We start from the raw sequence: 13,139 nt of genomic DNA on the forward strand, positions 1-13,139 counted from the left end.
GTGGCGTTGGTTGACGGAGGTCATGATCATGATGATATACATATATATATATAATATATATTTATTTAGCTTTTATAATGTCTGCGCTCTGCCTTTTGGCAGGCAAAATACACTCCAAATCAATTCGTCTCTCCCCCCTTGAAAAGAATGATAAAAAAAAAAAAATAATAATTGATGATAGAATTTGTTCACGCTCGCAAACACCGATGTTGTATGAAATTATTGAGATGCCCCCTGACCATGCAGAACCGGACATCCGGAAACCCCGGCAGCAGCCACCACTTCCACCTCACTCTCACGACCAATCTGGCGGAACATTTCCATGGGATCAAACCAAACATCGATCTTCTCCAGCTCCAGCTTCTCGTTGACTTTGGCAATGATAATTCCCTCGATATCAATCATCCCACCGTGAGCCTTGACCTTGACCTTTTCCCCTTTGCTAGAAGGCGTCAGCAGGAGATTCCCCAGTTCCATATATATATATATATATATAGAGAGAGAGAGAGAGAGAGAGAGATAGAAAGAAAGAAAAATAACAAACTCACTCATTAAATCCCACATAATCATTCACCATCATCCCCCAATGTCTCCACTTAAACACCACCACCGGCGGCCCACTATACACCTCCAACACCTCCCACGCAAACGTGGGCATCATGCGCTTAAACGACTTGTGGCTGGCACTGAAATCATTATGCGCCGGGTCATAGTAGGAGCTGGGCGTGAGGAGCGCATTGTAAGTGCCGACCTGCAGCATGTGTTCTCCGGTTTGCGGGGGCCCGCCGTTCAACGACAGCGTGTATTTTGTCTGGTCGACGGTGCGCCAGTCCGACAGCGAGGTTTTGTATGATGCTTCGATTTCCCAGTTCTTGACCAGTTTCTCGACGAGGTCGGGGAGGCTGCGGGCTTCGTGGTTCATTTTTTTGGCTGGGTATCGTCAGATGATGATAGATGATGATATGGATGCGCGGGGGGGGGGGGGGGAAGAGCTTCAGGATTGAATGGTTGTCTTACTTGATTCATAGAATGCTCTCGTCTTGGAGTAATCGGGGACTCTGCCGTGTCTCCATGCTGCCTTGTCGTCTTTCAGGACGGCATTGGCGTCGAGGACGAAGTCCGGTAGTGCTGGTGTGGTGTCTCCCATGGTGGAAATCTGATGCTATGTCCAGCAAAAAAAGGCTGCCAGTTGTCTGTCTGGGAAGTAAATTATGGGGCGAGGATGTCTTGCGGGAGAGAGGAGAGAGAGAGAGGGGGAGTAGTAATAAGGGACCGACAAGGGGAAGCGGTTCAGACAGCGTAGATACACTCCGTACTACCTCCTAATTCTACTCCAGTGTACAAAAAGGGGTTCCAAATGAAACTGTTCTGAATCGCAAATCAGTCCGTTGACCGTACAAGTGCTAATTCCCTAGCATCATTGACCGGCTTCGGACTAAATCTCCTCAGTCGTAGGAAATAAATGGCACTCCGGCGGCAAATACGACAGTGTGGCTTTCTAAGCTACAAGGATTATATGGTCCAGGGCACAATTGACCGAAACATGTTGATATTACTTCGAATGATAGGTTGCATCGCTATGGATTCTTATCTAGTTGCCAGCCTGGTGGGGGAAGAAACTGTGGTCCCATACGGATCTAGACTTAGTATCCACACGCGCAAAGACATATCGCCGGTTTTTATAGGGCAGATCGATCGCATCAATGTGACTAGGGTCGGAAGTGTGTCTCTTGTAAGGCAGCGAGTTTCACATAAACCTCATCTGGGTACTCCGTAGGTATCTGTACGGTAGGTACATACGGAGTATGTACAAGCAAAGTCACCAGGACTCTGACAGGCCAGACCGATTTTAGAATCTTACAGCCCTGCCCCTGTCCGCAGGTACCAAGAGCATGGATGGAATGCACAGGAAATCGTTCATGCACAGGGAAAGGACACCTATCCAGTGTGGCCCCCTCTCTGTTATCCGTATCGTGCTATCCGGAACAAACTGCGGACCCGACGGCACTGCACTAGCAACACGAGATACACATCCGCGTCTTCTTAGCGTCAAGCTTCCCCATTATTAACGATGCTCTGGGCCATTGAAAAGAATGTCGGGAGAATTCAATGGTCTAACCCGCATCCACTAGAGTCAATCCAGTGAATGCTTGCCCGACATGTTAATTTATTAATAATGGGGTTTGCCTCGAATCCAATAGGAGCAAGGAAAATAACCCGGAAGCCTCATCTCGATCAAACGTGATGCGAATTTGGGGCACGGCACTTGATCCCACACGTGGCCGGCTATTCTCGTCCAGCGGAGGATCCCACGCGATACAAGCATAAAAATATTCCTTGCCAACACTATCCCACGTCTCCTCTAGACAGAACGGGCCGTCCGTTAGTTTATAACCCAGCTGGAGAAATTGTATATCCAGCAGGAATATTCTTCCCTTTAAAGGGTAATTATGGGCGTGCGCCCAAAGATGCTTCGACAACCGTTTGCTTGACTGGAGCAGTGTTTCTCCGAGAGAAACTTGCTGGTAGCTTGCAACCATGATTCCAAGGGCAGGATTGCACGCTTGGGGTTGGGCTCTGGGTTCTTGGGACCCCACCATGCGGAAGAATTCGTCGAGGCTGTGGGCAATGTTGGGGAGACCAGCGATGTTTCCCATGTGTTCGTAGGAGGAAACCAACCCAATATATAGCGGAACCTTCAGCAAAGGGAATTTGGTGTTTTTATCTTGCTCCTTACATGCCTCGTCGGATCCAATTAGAGAATCGACACTTCCGGTTTTGCTGTTGGGCCGGCCGGCTTTTGTGGCCCCTCGACATGGGCAGGTAGCTGAGCCGGATGCATTGAAGATACTGTGTTTTTGTCTGCGATGATGCTTTCCAGTTTGCTTGATACCAGCCTCCTGGCTGTACAGGTCTGGCGGCGAAGTAGATGCTTTTCTCTTCTTGGTACTAGGAGAGGAGAGGTTGTCCTCGCGGGCTAATATATTGGCTTGATGTTCTAGCCTCCGTGACGAGGTTGATGATGTCGACCGATCAGTGTAAATTGAAAAAGTATTTTTCGTCGTGATGATAGTTTCATTGTGTCGGGGTTGCGGGCTTTCAAGAATGCGAGAATCCTGCTCCATTGAAACGTGACAAGAGCCCACTTGTTGGATATCGGCTCTGACGTGAGTCCTTGGTGGAGTAGAGGAGTCCGCAGTAGAGGTCACACTTGGAGATCGATGCACTAGGTATTCTGACATGGATTTGTCGAATTTCACGCGGTTTGCCCACGCAATTTCTTCTTCTGCTATTTCCTCAGAAGGCAATGAAACGGCAGCCTCAGCTAGAACCTGCAGCTCTGAGAAGGTAGCGGCATCCTGAAATGACCTATCTGAGTGAATCTTCAGGATTCTGGGGAACCGAAGTGTGTAATATCTGGCACCAGAAGGTTTCTCAAATCCACTTCCCAGCATCTCCACGACGAAGGGTGTCTTGAAAACGACATTCATTCGAGGTAGACCGGATCCCTCATGCTCGATGTCAAAGCCATGGTCAGAAGCCGTACCGCGCGCGGTATACTTGCCAAATTGATTGAGTAATAGCATATTTTGCTCGCTCATACAATGGCGATTAATGACATCAAGAACGCGGAACTTGGGTTTTATGTCTGGTTGAAGAATGGCGTCTTTGTTCACGAGACACCCAATAAAGAAATGGGTCCATGAGACTTGATTCAGAGAATCCAGAGATCCGACTTCGCGCGCGTTGTATGCTGCACCGATCAATGCTAGATCTATGGTATCGCCTAGGCCTGGGATGTAGTCCTTTTTGAGTTTAATCCAACAACCAAACGACCCAGAGTCGGGACCGGTAAGAATAGCAAAATAAGGGTCTTCACACCCTTTGAGGATAAACCCTTCCCAGCGGTCTGTAATTCCCCTTGCAAAAATGCTCTCAAGCCTGGATTGACCGTCTGGGCGTGAAAAGTCAATAACCTTCTGGTCAGCAATGTCCGAGAATCCAGGAATTATTTGGATGGTATTTTTGAGCAGTAGTCGTCTTTCTCGGTGAGGCTTTCTTAAACACACATCGTCATCCAGCAGGAGGATGTCGAAGAACACCATCATTAGGTGTTCGTATGGTTGAGGTCTTATCAAATCAGCATGGATCCCTCAAGTTAGATCTATCTTCACAACTTACGGTGAATCATTTTCTGTCCCGATGAACATTCCAGACCGGGCTATAAATTTACGTAGTTTGTGAAATTCCATGATCCTGTGTTGTCGATCGTTCCATACAACGAGCTCTGCTTCTAGAATGCATCGGCTCCGGAATTTGCAGCCTTCTTTACCTATCCTCAAGCAATTTTTGATCGTTTGATGGATACCCGACCTGTCCGCAGTAGAATCCTTGCCACTTTTTGAGAAAAGCTGGATCGAGTTTGGATATTTCGAGAGGTCAACATGTATCTGGCAATATTCACCATCATACTTTCTCTCGACACTCATTCTCCGCTGTCCAACCATCTTGCAGCAATGCTTAATGCTTCGAGCTTTATAATAGTCCGGGCGTCCTATTTTGATCCCAGCACGGGGAGTTAGATGCTGCAAGGCGATATGGCCTAGGTCATTCGCTAAACCAGGCTCCGGATGAGGTGGGAAATGCCTTATGGGCGCAGATAAGAGCAAATCTAAAGCAGTTTCAAACGAATCCTGGATCTGGAGTAAATGCGGCAGGAGAAAATGAAAGCTCCTTAACACTAGCTTTTCTGGCAAGGTAACAGAAAAGTAACCTTTGAGTATCATTCGCGTAAGCCATTTGGCATCGCGACTAATTAACCGTCTGTACAAAGGAGAAAGTGTTTCCTCCACATCAACAGCAGCTCGCTGTCTCCGAACCCGGGGACCGGAGAACCGACACCGCGAGGCGATCTTGTCTAGTGCAAAGTCGATTTCTTCAACAGTAACTTCCTGGCCACTCACTATATGGTTTTCGGCCTGCCGCATAAGGTTCTCCACACATTGGCCTAGATCTGCTCCCCCAGACGAACGCCATTTTTCAAGCTCTACCCGACGAGAGGACCCAAGCAATAAACATCGGCCAATAACTCTGGCTAGACTGGTGTCCTGTAGCCAGTATACTCTGTCTGTCCGTTTCTCTGGAAACATGCATGACAGTAGAGCAACCTGATTCGTGTCGGGATCATGTATCTGTTTCCCATGGCGGGCAAACCACTGCCTGACAGCTTGGACATCTGGGTTTCTGTCTCTTGCTTGAGTGGAGGCTTTTAGAATCCGATTCCCCTCAAGAGCTGACAGCAGATCACATAAGAAGGTGAATTTGAACCCCATATATGGGAGTATAGGGGAATGTCCGCTGGTCGAGGATCTCTATGTAATATTTGACGAGTAGATAGAGAAGCTCTAGCTCACAAGCACGCAATGCATACGAATGAACGCATATATTGCCCGCAACCCAGATACCCTCGTCGTGACAAGAGGCCGACAATAAATTGACGCGAGGAGGAAGAAAGTGCGACGCGGGACCGCGCCTACGGTTCACGATAACACGTGACATTAATGGGCGTGGATTTCTAGTTAAATACTTGCCATCATTATCGAGTCAACAATATGGGATATTCTGCGGAATGATCTATTTTGGTTTTCGTATAATGGTTCTTAGGTAGAATACATGAGACACAGTCTTCGGATCGATACGCTCGTTTCTCAATTCCCAGTCAATTACTTGACAAACCGGTGGTATAAACTAAGAAGAAGAAAAAATCACCTGCCAACTCCAAAATTTCAATTGAAACATGCAGAAACGCATTTGGTAAAAATCTATCGGCGGATGAAATGGCGTCTCCTTTATTATAGGATGCCTTGCTTTTGGAGACTGTTGAAATGGTTAGCATTAGTCCACGTTGTGAGATATTCAAGGAGAGGAAAGACGTACTCCAGATAGATCCTTTCTGGCATAACATTGCCTTCAGCGTCTTCCATCTGTACGACGTTGTCACGCAGATCTCTCTCCTTCTTGCGATCCTTCTCCAATTTCTCCCATAATTTCGTCGCCTCCTCTATCCGAGTGATCTCCCGGAAGAGGTTGGTATTTGAGGTGACGCCCAGGCACTTCAAACCGAAGATATGTAAAGCTTCAGAAAAATGTTTATCGAACGCACGGCGGCCCATATACACAAAATTACCACAAATCTCGCAAGGATACTCAACACCCAAACCATGCAGCTTGTAGAGCCAGTAAGGAATGGGCTTCCCATCCCACGCAAGGGGTAGTTTGAGAGGATTGTAGATTCGCTCTTCGCCCTCGTCATCAGACATGTCATTTCCGCGATCACCTCCGAAATTCTCGGACTCTGCGAGCATTGCTTCAAGCTCCATTTGACGTTCCCGCTCTGTCATACCCTGCTTGCGCTCAACGTTCACCCTTGTAGCTTGACGCTCAGGATCAAGGGCCCTTGCTAGCGAACGGATTCGGTGCTCACGTTCTGCTACTGCTCTTTCTTTCAGGCGGTGGGTTCCGTTAGTTGTGGCAGGTGCTGGTCGGTCCGATGTGTCACCAGCAGCCTTACGGGCTTCAGCAGCTCGAATGTGCTTTTTGCCGTTCAGGTGATTTTTATAGACATTTTCGTTCTTGAACTCCTTCTCGCAATCGGCGCACCAGATGCCCTCCCCAGATCCCTCAGTTTTCGGGCCTAGGGTGCCGTTCTCGGTGGTCTCTTCCAGCCATCCGGGAACCTGGTTTTCTTCCCATTGCTTTTCGAATTCGTTATCAAAACTGGCAAATAGTTTGGTGAGATCCTGGAGAGGGCGGACTTTCTTAATAAACTCTTCGAGGTAAGTCGCAAGCTCCCCGACATACTTGAAGTATTTCTCGGAAAGCTTGCTGTTTCGTTTTATGGGCAACTGCGGAAATGTAAAAGCATCAAACACATCGAGGTATTGTATATATGATAGCCTCTTGATACCGGGCAGGTTCAGGTACTCTTCATGTAATCTTGTAAGGTCAAGGAACTGCCCATATCCTTCTTCACCAGTAAACATTGTGTCGATTTCCATCCCTGTTGGTTCGCCTTCTCCGGGTTGGCGGCGCTTGTAAGCTCGCTCAAGGTTTTCCACTGGCTCATTGGGATAACGCTTGTGGAAGTCTTTGATCTCGTCTAGTTGCCTGTAAAATTCTTCGAACTGTTCGCCAGTCGAAATGGCCTGAATTTCATGGTCGCGTGCGCCGTCCGCATCTTTGTAGATTTCGAGCAATCTCTTTGACTGTTCCTCTATACGATTAAGCAAATGGGAGATCTCATGGTCGCGAGACAATCGTTCTCGGATCTAGAACGAAAGAGCATTAGCTGTGGATGATGTGGATAGGAATTGAATGACAACCCACGTTACGAGGCTCTTCGGCAACACGGTCCGCGATGGCCTGCTCCAACCTCTCCAGATCCTCATGGATGAATCGCTGCTCCTCAAGAACCATGATGGATAAACTCGAAAACCTCAGCCCAGATTCTTCTCGAGAAAGGGCGTTCTCCAAGTCTTGAAAAGGTTGCGGCTGCCATCCAGAGAGCTCTACGGCGATATCTAGTCACGTGACGCGGGCGGTGGCACTCGAAATCGCAGCAGAAAAGTCGCGCCCAGAAGAATCGAGTCCTTTTCGCAACGTCTGGAATCGAAAAAAAAAAAACAAGCCACTCTCGATCTGATTGGGACCTTACTTGTTGCTGAGTCGAGTTGAATTTCAAAAATTTCAAAATGGCTGACGGTATTGACAGACGAGCGGATGGTAGGTCTCCCAATTCACTACCACTTGGTATTCAATACTTACCAGCGCAACCCAGACAAGATGGAGTTCAGCACCTCCAAGGAGGTCACCGTCGCTCCTACGTTCGAGGATATGCACCTGAAGGAGAGCCTTCTCCGTGGTATCTATGCATATGGTTATGAGTCCCCATCGGCAGTTCAGTCGCGTGCCATTGTTCAGATCTGCAAAGGTCGTGACACGATCGCCCAAGCACAATCTGGTACTGGTAAAACGGCTACTTTCTCCATTAGTATCCTGCAAGTTATCGATACTGTTGTTCGCGAGACTCAGGGTTTGTAAACCTCTTGCATCATTGCTATCTGCGTAATGCTCATAGATTGCAGCTCTTGTCCTTTCCCCCACCCGTGAACTTGCAACTCAAATCCAGTCCGTTATCATGGCCCTCGGTGATTACATGAATGTCCAATGCCACGCGTGTATTGGAGGAACAAATATTGGCGAGGATATCCGAAAGCTCGACTACGGTCAACACGTCGTATCCGGTACCCCTGGAAGAGTCGCAGATATGATCCGTCGCCGTCACTTGCGCACCCGACACATTAAGATGTTAGTTCTCGATGAAGCGGATGAGCTGCTCAACCGTGGATTCCGCGAACAAATCTACGATGTATACCGTTATCTACCCCCCGCCACCCAGGTTGTCGTTGTCTCCGCTACCCTACCTTACGATGTGCTCGATATGACCACCAAGTTCATGACAGATCCCGTGCGTGTCCTGGTTAAGCGTGACGAATTGACCCTGGAAGGCATTAAGCAATATTTCATCGCTGTGGAGAAGGAGGAATGGAAGTTCGATACCTTGTGCGATCTTTACGATACCTTGACTATTACACAGGCCGTTATTTTCTGCAACACCCGCCGCAAGGTCGACTGGCTCACGGACAAGATGCGTGAAGCCAACTTCACTGTTTCCAGCATGCACGGAGAGATGCCTCAAAAGGAGCGGGACAGTATCATGCAAGATTTCCGACAGGGGAACTCCCGAGTGCTCATCTCCACTGATGTGTGGGCTCGTGGTATCGATGTTCAACAAGTCTCCCTCGTCATCAACTACGACCTCCCTACCAACCGTGAGAACTACATTCACCGTATCGGCCGTAGCGGTCGATTCGGAAGGAAAGGTGTGGCTATCAACTTCGTCACTAGCGATGACGTGCGTATCCTCCGTGATATCGAATTGTACTACTCTACGCAGATTGATGAAATGCCCATGAATGGTATGCCCAGCTCCTTCAGTCCCTTAACCCGCACTATTATACAAAACCAATCCCTAACCAATCCCCAGTTGCCGATCTCCTCTCTTAAAATCTCCAAGTATAATTTGATTCGATCTGTCTCTTTGTTGTCATCTGCAAACAAAATGCTGTTCACGATATCGTCATTTAAAGGTCGAAAGCTTGGAAAGTTGCATTTGGCATTTATTTACCCTGTTTTCCCCGCGGAACGTAAGAGTCACAATATGACATTTGAATCCCTCTATATCCCACCGCAGATATCTACCAGTACTTGGTTTACTTCAGGGTTTAAATGTGCAAGGCACAGTAAATTTGAGTGGAGGAAAGGGAAAAATGGCCAAATTGGTGAGTTCACCCTGATCTACCCATCTACGCCCTATTATCTAACTATACGAACCGCAGTATTCATACAGTTGAAAACAACCGTTCCTCTTATTCCTACCTACCTAGCGAGGCTTCTCCAAGTTCCTGCTTGAATTAGGACCTTGTTTGCTACTTGGATCGGATCCATTACTGTCAGCACGCTATTCTTTCTCCCTTCCTTTTCATTGTTCATTTATTTTTATTTTTTTTTCGGAGTTCTGTTCAAGGAGACTGACTAGTCTCAAAACATGGAGTTATGATACCGCAACTAGGTTCTTCTGCAAAATTAATTTATGTTCCTTTCACTGGTCTCAACATACGGTAAATCGTAATCCTCATTCTACCCATGGAGTGCTAGTCGGAACATATTTGGAGCCCTGAATGTCTAAATAATCCTGACCAAGCCTTTGGACGTGCTGATGATCTGATCTAAGAGGGCTCTCCCGATCCTTACCAGTATTCGTTCTTACCTAGGGAATGACTACGTGAGAATTGATCCTTACAAGACTGCGCTATCTATTCAAGCCTCAAGTCTACCCTCAAGGATGAGAATATCCCTGATTGACGAAGTTAGTTACTCTTCAGTTGGAAGCAGAAGGGGTTGATATGATATGATAACCTAGAAAGCTCTACCATTGACATCAGCGGCTAAAAGCAGCAGTCTACAATCCCGGGCAGCCAATTGATGACTTCAGGGCTGTTATAACGGTATCTAAATCAACTCGAGGAGGATAACATGACTCCGACTTCAAACCCACTTTTTCATTGAGCGTGTGAAACCAGGTGAAATTCCTCTATAGTGCTGGTGCTTGGTTTAGCCATTCTATTAACTCACGAAGAGACGATTTGTCCCGCATGAACCTGATATAGAGCTGTCTTGTCAGTGGAGTTGCCTGTGCCCCAGACCAATTTCTTTACAGCGCAATTCGCTTTGAATTCTTCCGGGGTTGTGCCTTGCGTCGAAAGCTTCGATTCTTTTATCTGGACGAGATGGTATTCTTGGACACCGTCGCTCACGACTGGGCTCTTCGCGGAATGGCGTGTTCCAATGTATGCAAAGCAGTGGTTATCGCTCTCGCCGGCTTTCCTTTGCTCGCTTACCGGGGAGAGCACGAGATTGGCGCCCAGAGTCTCCGCGATGGAGACCTGACGCGGCCGTTGAATATCGACACTGCCCGGCAGATTGTTGAGTAGCTGAGGGCTGTTCAGGGAATCAACGCCGTTGAAGACTGTCAGTGCCTCAAGGTTGGCTGGTGGCGTTGATTCCGCCATCCCATCCCGGCATTCTTGGTGGAGGACGCGGGCCAGAGTGCAGCGAACGCCTAGGGCAGCGGTCAGGAATACCTGCACTTTAGGTTCGCGATACAGGTGCAACTGAACGCTTTTACCTCGATCTTCGTCCCAGAACGCATGGGTATCGTCCGCTGCGTGTGCATAGTTTCCAGCGTCCTCCGACATTTCGTGATCCACGGGCACTGTAATGTCCAGGTTCACCATGGGAGAAGTCCGGAGCGATCGATGGACTCGAATTCGAAGAGTGCGACGGCAGGAATCAATCTCCGGATACACCAACAGTAATCGAGGAACCTCGAGGGGGGTCAGGATCGCGCCCGTTTCGAGACCAACCAAGCACCACTGTCCATCCCAACGGAGCCCGTTATGGGTGAGATCTATGCGAGATCCGTCCGTAATCCACCACGCACTACACCCTCGAATCGGGTAGACCAAGATATTCCGGATGAATAACGACGCGCTTGACGCGAATTTCCGTTGCACGAAACTCACAAATGTTTCCACGTCTTGCATGCTGCTCATGGCTCCAAGACTCACCCGCGCAATCCCGGAGGGTTTTTGGCCGATCATGACATTCTTGCAGCCGCAGCGAACGCCGGCGCGAAAGTTCCTGAAGAGCTCCCACGGTGCTAGATTGAGATGTCGGGCGATGCCTCCGGGGTTGCAGACATCCCCTGTTCGAAGATGGATGTGATGCTCGTTAGCGGCAGCTTCCAGGTCCGACAACTTGACCCATGATCCGTCCGCGGATGTGAGATTGAAGGCGACAACTGGTCCCTGGGTTTTTCTATCCCCGTAGATGGCGGACGGATCCTTGTAGATTTGACAAACGTTGCTACCGTTCTGATGCCGCAGGGAGGACAGTTTGCGGTATAAGTGGGAAACCAACTTCGAGGTGTGTCGGGAAACCTGGTCCATAGAACCATATAGCCGTTGATGAGTGGATAACGCACAGTCGAGCGCTATGATGTTGTGGAACGGCACTGTGCCGTCCTCAAGAGCCTCGTGGATAGCGCCTTTCTTGGCTGAATGCCACGACTCGCCATTGCAGAGAACCATCTCTACCGTGCCCCCGCCAAAATACGGTCGTCGGAGGAGCAGGTGCGCGGCATCCTTCCGAACGATCAATGCCCCAAGATCTGGGAAACCGAAGATCTTGTAGAAACTGACGGTGGTGAAGTCAGCCGCCTCCGAGGGATCACTCAGGTCCACTGGCGCAGTCGATGCCAATGCAGCCGCATCCAGGAGTGAATACACCTGCTGGTGGGCGGCGAGTGTGGAACGCCTCAATCGTCCCGGCCAGTTTAATGGCAATCTACGCCCGGTCATATTCGACTGCCCGGGATAAGCAAACAACCCGATCTGGGATACCCTGGATGCAGCTGGGGATGATGAGCCTCCGTTCTGGCCCCCAGCAACCAGGGAGCCGGTCTCGAGCCAGCGATCAACTGCGTTGTCGGATGCAAAACAGTGATGCCCTGCACTTGCAAGCTGTCGGATTCCGATAGCACTCGTGTGCGAGTCAACGTGGTACCCGTACCAGAGTGATGGGCTTGTACTCCCGGTTTCATGAGAGATAAAAGCCTCAACGACGAGCTTCATCGCACTTGTGGCGTTCAAAACAAATACGATATCAAAATGGTCCGGACTGGCCTTGAAAAACTCCAAAACATGCTTGCGGGCCTCCTGCACGCGGGCAGTCGAGAGCATCGAAGACGTTGACCCTGAGTGCGGATTGCCATATAAATTTCCCGACATCTCCTCCAGGTATTCTTTGATTAAGGAACTGGAATAGAGAGTAGTTCCCGCATGATCCAAGTATGTCTCTCCTAAGAAGACCGCGCAGTTCTGGATCAGCTTCTTTCCTTCATTCTCCTCACCGGTTCTTGATAGATAGATAGATACCTTTTAGCATTGGATATTCGGTCTCCCGGATTTGATCCACATCATAGCCGTCTTGATGCGAAACTTCCGCCATTCTATAGTGGAATCAAGTAAAGCAAAGTCGATTTTTTTTTTTGGACAGGGGTGAAGAGAGAGAAGACATCCCAGAAGACCGACCTCTACCCTGATATTTATACAAACTCGAACCACAATGTCTGTGGGAGAATCACCTCAACGATCTCCCTACTTGGAAAAGCGGTTTCAAACGCAACCCAGTGGAGAGAGTACGTTCGACAAGACTAGCAGTATCCTGGCCCTCGTCCCTGTTCGTCTTGATGCATATCCTGTATTGGGCCATGTTCGACGTACCTTACCGAGCCTTCTGATCCTAGACTGGAATTGATTGATAGCCCTGGGCTATCACGAGAATGAGAGGAAGTTTCTCCCTCTTGCATATTTTAGTTCATTTTCCTTTGCAAGGGCAGATATCTAACATTGGCATGAATCTAGAAATTACCGTCATCTTTTTTAGGGTTATGCGTA

At 48.7% G+C, this 13,139-nt stretch overlaps 5 protein-coding genes across 5 annotated transcripts; 1 reads left to right on the forward strand and 4 right to left on the reverse strand.

Moving 5' to 3' along the window:
• Positions 1 to 30: 30 nt before the first annotated feature.
• P175DRAFT_0501795 (uncharacterized protein) lies at positions 31 to 1,537 on the reverse strand. The gene is made up of 3 exons (XM_040897245.1): positions 1,018 to 1,537; positions 549 to 930; positions 31 to 442 (listed from the first exon to the last, which is right to left on the reverse strand). Exons 1-3 carry the CDS (start codon positions 1,145 to 1,147, stop codon positions 220 to 222), a joined length of 735 nt encoding a protein of 244 aa, XP_040752539.1. The 5' UTR covers positions 1,148 to 1,537; the 3' UTR covers positions 31 to 219.
• A 1,639-nt stretch (positions 1,538 to 3,176) lies between these two features.
• P175DRAFT_0421149 (ATP dependent DNA ligase domain protein) lies at positions 3,177 to 5,333 on the reverse strand (the record flags this gene model as incomplete). Its single annotated transcript, XM_040893103.1, has 2 exons — positions 3,177 to 4,131; positions 4,183 to 5,333. Coding segments are annotated over 2 exons (2,106 nt in total), but the record flags the coding sequence as incomplete, so codon positions are not given.
• A 272-nt stretch (positions 5,334 to 5,605) lies between these two features.
• Positions 5,606 to 7,528, reverse strand: P175DRAFT_0516723 (SF3a splicing factor complex subunit PRP9). The gene is made up of 3 exons (XM_040898923.1): positions 7,387 to 7,528; positions 5,938 to 7,328; positions 5,606 to 5,877 (listed from the first exon to the last, which is right to left on the reverse strand). Exons 1-3 carry the CDS (start codon positions 7,474 to 7,476, stop codon positions 5,853 to 5,855), a joined length of 1,506 nt encoding a protein of 501 aa, XP_040752541.1. The 5' UTR covers positions 7,477 to 7,528; the 3' UTR covers positions 5,606 to 5,852.
• A 223-nt stretch (positions 7,529 to 7,751) lies between these two features.
• Positions 7,752 to 9,126, forward strand: P175DRAFT_0509631 (ATP-dependent RNA helicase eIF4A; the record flags this gene model as incomplete). The annotated part of the gene is made up of 4 exons (XM_040898442.1): positions 7,752 to 7,782; positions 7,838 to 8,092; positions 8,145 to 9,038; positions 9,107 to 9,126. 4 exons carry the CDS (start codon positions 7,752 to 7,754, stop codon positions 9,124 to 9,126), a joined length of 1,200 nt encoding a protein of 399 aa, XP_040752542.1.
• A 1,820-nt stretch (positions 9,127 to 10,946) lies between these two features.
• On the reverse strand, positions 10,947 to 12,690 carry P175DRAFT_0479927 (uncharacterized protein; the record flags this gene model as incomplete). The annotated part of the gene is made up of 2 exons (XM_040895410.1): positions 10,947 to 12,541; positions 12,618 to 12,690. Coding segments are annotated over 2 exons (1,668 nt in total), but the record flags the coding sequence as incomplete, so codon positions are not given.
• Positions 12,691 to 13,139: the final 449 nt, after the last annotated feature.

This window comes from Aspergillus ochraceoroseus, assembly GCF_002846915.1.
Source record: "Aspergillus ochraceoroseus IBT 24754 chromosome Unknown P175scaffold_4, whole genome shotgun sequence".
NCBI classification, from domain to species: Eukaryota; Fungi; Ascomycota; class Eurotiomycetes; order Eurotiales; family Aspergillaceae; genus Aspergillus; species Aspergillus ochraceoroseus.